Genomic DNA, 5,944 nt, shown 5'->3' with positions numbered 1-5,944 from the left:
CTGCAATTTACAGATACAATATTAATGTATTTCACTGCAACATATGGTTCAAACTACGTCGTACTACAAGTTATGCAGTGCAGTCACTTCAGTGAAGCCACCAAAATTAGCTCAGGTCATGAATGTTGTTAATTCCTTTCCTGTGGCTGTAACATCAAAGCGAGGACCCTGCACAGCGTGTTCTGAAAGGGTTATTCCCTGCAGAGAGCCAGGGGAAGAACAGTGACACAGGAGCGTTGTTTGGAAGCTACTGAGCCATCAGATGAGAGCACCTCGGTGCAGTTACCGAGGTTCTCACACTCGCCACTGGCGGGACGTGCCGGGAGGGGCGGGCTCGGCCGCAGGAGCCCGTCGCGGAGCGGGGAGGGCAGGGCGGCGGCGCTCCCGCCCTCAGCGCCCGCCCGCCCCGCGCAGGCGCGCTGGCAGCACAGAGCGGGCCGGGCCGGGGACAGCCCGCGGGAGGCGGCGGCAGCGCGGCAGGTGCGGGGCAGGAGCGGGGCAGGAGCGGGGCGGCCGGGAGGGGCGCGGGGCCCACCCGGGCTGGGAGTGCGGGGTGGGGTGTGTGGGCAAGGCCGGGCAGCGCCGGCCGGGTGCTGCGGGGACGCCCCTGTGCGCTGCTGCCAGCCCCCGGCCGGCGCTGCCCGCTCTGCGGGTGCTGCTGTCCCGCACCTGCCCCGCAGCTCCAGGCGGGGATGCGAACGGGCGGCGGGGGGGATGCGAGCACCCCCGTCTCGCAGGCCCGTGCACTGGCCAGGGGTGGCTGGGGGTGGGGAGGAACAATGCAGAACCATTCCGCCTCGGCCTTCAGGAATAGCCATTTCTAGAATAACCCTTTTTAGAATAACCCTTTTTAGAATAACCCTTTCTAGAATGACCCATTCCAGAATGATCACAGCTGAGAGGGAGGCGATTACATCATTGAAACGGTGATATTTCATGCTTTTCAGTAATCTAGATCAGTTATTTTTGTAAACAGGCGTAGTTACTCAACGAACCATAGGTATGTATGGCATGAGGCCTAGGAAAAATAATTAAAGAATGGTGAAAAAGGTTGCTTTGCCTTAGGGTAAAGCACTGACCCTTCAGAATTTGAAAAATACATCTACAATTCAAACATAATGAATGTTCTAATAATTGCTGCCTCCCTTGTTTTTTGTTTTTCTTTAAGCAGAGTACCGCTCAAGAAAACTCTCTTCAAAACTGCAAAGAGCTCCTACCACAATGATGAATGCCGATCTGGATGGTATAAATTCTTAATGTTCTTGTTCTTCATTGTTATTCTATTTAGTATAATTTCTAACTGCTAACAGAGGTTGCATTAAAACTCTCGTGTTTTATTGCAGCTGTTGAGGCTGAGAATCAGGTGGAATTAGAAGAGAAAACACGGCTTATTAATCAAGTTTTGGAACTGCAGCACACGCTTGAAGGTTAGCAGCTTGACATACCAGATTTTTTCAAGTACATAGTAATAAGCAAAAGAAGAGAACCTGACTGTTCTGCCCTTAGTCACAGTGTCCAGAAGAATGTCACTTAATCAAGCTGAAGGTACAAAATCAGGGTCTTGGAAATAGTATTTTTCTTCAGGTTTATGCAACATTACGTTTGCTTGACCTTGGTAATACACAGCAAGTAGAATGGGCGATACAGCTAATATGTCTATGCTTATTAGAAGACACACATCTGAGGCTGCTCATCACTGAACTGTTTTCAAGAAATTTAGCTTGCAATAGCTTAATTCAAAAATTCAAGAAAGTAATGAACTTACAGACCAGCAGTAAGCTTAACAAGTTTGTCAAAACACTGTACTACAAAATAATAGAGGAAAAATGGCCTTTAGGTAAAACATAAGTAGGAGAACATTTTATAACATAACACCCTATGGTAATGTTTTCTGGATTAAAGGTGTGACTAGTCTGCTGTAGGCCCATAGAACATATTCATTATTGTATGCAATAGTATCTAATATTTTTCTTGTAATATCACATTCGCAGATCTCTCAGCACGAGTAGATGCTGTTAAGGAAGAAAACTTGAAACTGAAATCAGAAAACCAAGTTCTTGGACAGTATATAGAAAATCTGATGTCAGCATCTAGTGTTTTCCAAACAACTGACACAAAAAGCAAAAGGAAGTAAGAGTTGATTCACAGATTATGTCATTGTATTGCTGCTGGGGGGTTTTTTGTTTCCTTTTAACTGGCATAGGCTACATAAGCTAAAATACTTTAGTTTGTGGCTTACTGGATTCTCAAAGATTATAGACTTCGGTAGTATACTGAATTAAGAGCATTATCATGAACAGGAGAAAGAAGACTGTTTATTAAGATTGAGCAATGTGCAAATGTAGTGTAGATAATTACAAAATCTTTGTATTTAAAAATGACCATATCTTGTAAAAAAGATTAGTTTGTCAGGTTAAACAAAGGCCTGTTGGTACTCTGAGGTCTTAGGGTAGATTTCTTGACTATATTGTGTTACAGTATTGTGTTGAAACCCCATTTGATAAAAATATTCAAAAGTTTATTGCATCACATTTTTGCACCTGAGATGTATTTACTGCATAGTACTGTTCATAGTTCTGCAAAACAAAACAAAAACCTATAAACCAGTTAAGCATTTCTGTGAAGTAGGAACAGGATGACATTTTTTGCAGGGCTTACTTACAGAAAAACACCTCAGATGTTTTGGGAAGGGGGAAGGTAAGAGGAGCAACAAGGGTAAGCAACTTATCAGGGAAGTAGCAAGCTGATGCGGTATCAGATGTAATATGTACACTTGCAACTATTGCTACTTTCCCATTTCCCTGAAGAATGCCCGGGCACATCATCACAATGTATGATCTTCCTGAAGTCGTGTTGTGTGATGAAAAGTTAAGTAAGAACCTGAGTGATAAACTTTGCAGAAAGAGGTCAGCAATGCTCCTCATGCTCGTGAACAGCCTGCAGTGAGGAACTGAGAACAAGTCTTTCTCTTCCTGCCCTTTACTTTCCTCCTGCAATGCCAAACTTGTCTTTGCTTCAGGCCTCAGGGCAGCTGTTTTCCTGCCTTACAGCCTATACTTGTGATGTGCTTCTTGAGGCACTGCATAGAAACATCTAAGGCAGAAGGATGCAGTGGAACAAAGGTAGATTTTGCCTCTCAAAATTGTGCTGCTCTCAGCAATGCCTATTATTAAGGTGCTGTTTTTTTCCTGTCTCAGATGTTAGGTTTTGTAGGGGAGCTCAGCCCAGATTATGCATCTGAGAACTTCCCACAGAGGCAGCATATCCAGCATAATCAGTATTAAGGGAGAGCAGAAGCTGAAATATAAACAAGTATGTAAATTTCAGCAGTACTTAATTGCATCTGTTTCATCTTGCCCTACAACAGCACTGCATATTTACTCATGGATGTTGGCTAGGACTGAGTTGTCGCTTGAGTAATGAAGCCATTTTACTTGACCTTTTAAAAGGAAATCACTACTTCAAGGATCTCTCTCAAGCATGGTGTGAATGAGTCAGTGTAATAGAATAATAAATCCCTCTCAAATCCCAGGTTTCTTAGCAGCTAGGTACTGCTATGTCTCAAGAGTAAGTTGACATTGTGAGGTTTCCCCCTCCCAAAGGTGCGGTTTCACCTTTCTCCACATTTAAAATGGTTGTACAATGCTCACCGGAATCAAAAGACACTAAACAAAAGTCAAAAGACTGCAAACAAAGCACTAATAGTACAGTCTTGAGGGCTGTTTACAAGTCTGGGTCAAGAAACTCGATGAAAAATGGATAACACCATTTGTGTCATGGGATCATTGTCAACACCTAAAATTAATTCTAATCTTAGAATACTTACTCACATTACTGCAACTCTAAATTAATCTTAAGAATTGCTAGCAGGTAGAGTAGATCACATGGCTAGTCCAGAATTTGAGCATTAAAGGAAGAAAAATCACAGCAAGCAGTTGACTTCTAAAGATTGCATTACAGCCATCGTAGCTTTAAAACCATGTCACTGCCATCTCCATCTGCACGGTAGATCACCTGGTAACACAGCATGCGCTTGATAGACTTCAGCAATTCCCAATATAAGGTAATTTTAAAATCATGGTTTTGTATTGTAGATTGGATAGTGGTATTTTATCCATCAGTGTATATACAGCAGTTATTTCATCTCCATGCCATTTTGCATCCCACAACTGTGGCCTTCATTTAACTTACGAACATTTTAAAGATGTTGTATTTCTGACTTTACACCAAATAAAAACTTTTCATTTGTCTCAATTAGTTTGGTTTAACATTTGTAAACCCTAAAACTTCTCGTAACTATCTGTAGTCAAAAGGTGAAAAAGAGTAGGGTTAGTAATCCTCTTAAAGGTTTTCACATAGCTGGATTGTCTGAAAAACTAGATGTAATTGAGATTAAACCCGAGTTAATGAATCTAGTCTTAACAAAGCTTCAGTTCCTGACTCACTTCTATTTTCAGTCATCCATCTTAAATTTCTGTGTACTTTTCTGTTCTTGCTAAAGTAAAAGGATGCTAGACTGCATGCACTGTTGTAAAAAAACTGAAACTTACTGTTTTCCATCTGGGAGACTGTTAAGTCAAGATAGAAATGTTACTTTTTCCTACACTTTTAGTGAGCTTTACATTAGACAGAACCCAGAATTATGACTACATCAGACCTTCATGAATGTAGATGCCAACTGAAGAGTAGCTTCAACTGTAACTAAATAAAAGGGCCTCAGTACTACTTGGCTTTCCCTGCATATGAAGTGTTCAGTCAGGGATCTGGCATCCTCAGTAAGAACTCTTTTACCAAGCTACAACATTGTCAGAGGGGGAGCACAGGCTTGTAGAGGACTTGTTACTTACAGAGTTCCAAAGGTGACTGACAGTTTTAATAGCAAGACATGCTGAAACTGAAAATCATTATTTTTGTTAATTTTAAAGCTCTTTCAAGCAACCATGATAGCAAGATGAAGTATGTTTACTGAAATACGTGTTCAGATAAAAATAAGACACTGCACAGGAAGTGTGGGTGAAATCTCACTGTCGCATTGTATCAATGAAGAGGGGCTGCCCTTTTGCCTGGCTTTCTACCTCTAGAGCCTTAAATCTTCAATATCTCTGGTATTTCTGCTCCAATTACCAGCATAAATCTAGATCTGAGTAAGTTGATGTGCAGAAAGATGTATGCTATCTCTAGATTCTAGGTGATCAAAGCTGATGGGAAATCAACCAATGCTTTATGGGAACTTTAGGTTCAAAACCCTAAGAGAAGATGAGCATCCCCATGGGGTGATCGGAGTAAGTAAATCACATCAAAGAAACTACAGTAACTAGAGTAACTATCACATATCAGAGGAAAAAAAACCCTCCAAAACCCCTAGGCAAACAAACCAGACCCCCAGGACACCCAAATGCTGTAACAATTCCAAAGGACTTCTATCAGACTTAGATATAACTCATTTGAAAGGTGAGATCCAACAGCTCACAGTAACAGTTGTCAGCAGGATACTACACTGGTGAAAGATTCTATCTATTGCTGAGGAGTAATCTGGAGTCTTCACTTCTTACCTTTAACGTGGAAGCTCTAAATAAAGAGGTGGAAACTTGCAGTTTACTTAAAAAAAAAAAAAACAAAACACAAAAAGCCCCAAATTAAACAAAAACCTAGAGATATTTCCATATAAATCACACCACATAGAAGTCAAGTATAATTAACATTTGAACATTTCAAAACAAGCACTTGAGGACACTGGCTTCTTCATTAGGGTTAAGCATTCATTTCTTAAGAGACTTCCATGGAATCTGCTGTGAAAATACTTCTTTTTAAAGTGGACAAATTTTATGACAGGCACAAGAAAATCTATTAGATTCCTTATGAATTAATGTGTTTCTACTGTAATAAAAAATTTAGCATTTACACATTCTACTACTACTACAGGCAGCTGCCAAGCAGCAAGAGA

At 41.3% G+C, this 5,944-nt stretch overlaps 1 protein-coding gene across 2 annotated transcripts; it reads left to right on the top strand.

Moving 5' to 3' along the window:
* Positions 1-391: 391 nt before the first annotated feature.
* On the top strand, positions 392-4,254 carry SCOC (short coiled-coil protein). Of its 2 annotated transcripts, none has more exons than XM_021526494.2 (4): positions 392-480; positions 1,172-1,243; positions 1,344-1,427; positions 1,992-4,254. In XM_021526494.2, the coding sequence occupies exons 2-4, from the start codon at positions 1,222-1,224 to the stop codon at positions 2,132-2,134; spliced, it is 249 nt and encodes an 82-aa protein (XP_021382169.1). In that variant the 5' UTR covers positions 392-480; positions 1,172-1,221; the 3' UTR covers positions 2,135-4,254. The 2 variants fall into 2 exon arrangements, with proteins under 2 accessions (XP_021382169.1, XP_021382170.1); XM_021526495.3 differs by having other exon boundaries at positions 427-480; positions 1,169-1,243.
* The last annotated feature ends 1,690 nt before the right edge of the window (positions 4,255-5,944 follow it).

This window comes from Lonchura striata, chromosome 4 (assembly GCF_046129695.1).
Source record: "Lonchura striata isolate bLonStr1 chromosome 4, bLonStr1.mat, whole genome shotgun sequence".
Taxonomy (NCBI): domain Eukaryota; kingdom Metazoa; phylum Chordata; class Aves; order Passeriformes; family Estrildidae; genus Lonchura; species Lonchura striata.
The sequence above is the reverse complement of the archived record's forward strand: the minus strand, read 5'-3'. Positions and strand labels throughout refer to the sequence as shown.

Excerpts from the sequence above, each read along its gene's own strand:
- SCOC (XM_021526494.2), top strand. The coding sequence starts at position 1,222 with ATGATGAATGCCGATCTGGATG. Across the intron at positions 1,244-1,343 it reads GATGAATGCCGATCTGGATG|CTGTTGAGGCTGAGAATCAG; the intron begins GTATAAATTCTT and ends GTTTTATTGCAG. Across the intron at positions 1,428-1,991 it reads ACTGCAGCACACGCTTGAAG|ATCTCTCAGCACGAGTAGAT; the intron begins GTTAGCAGCTTG and ends TCACATTCGCAG.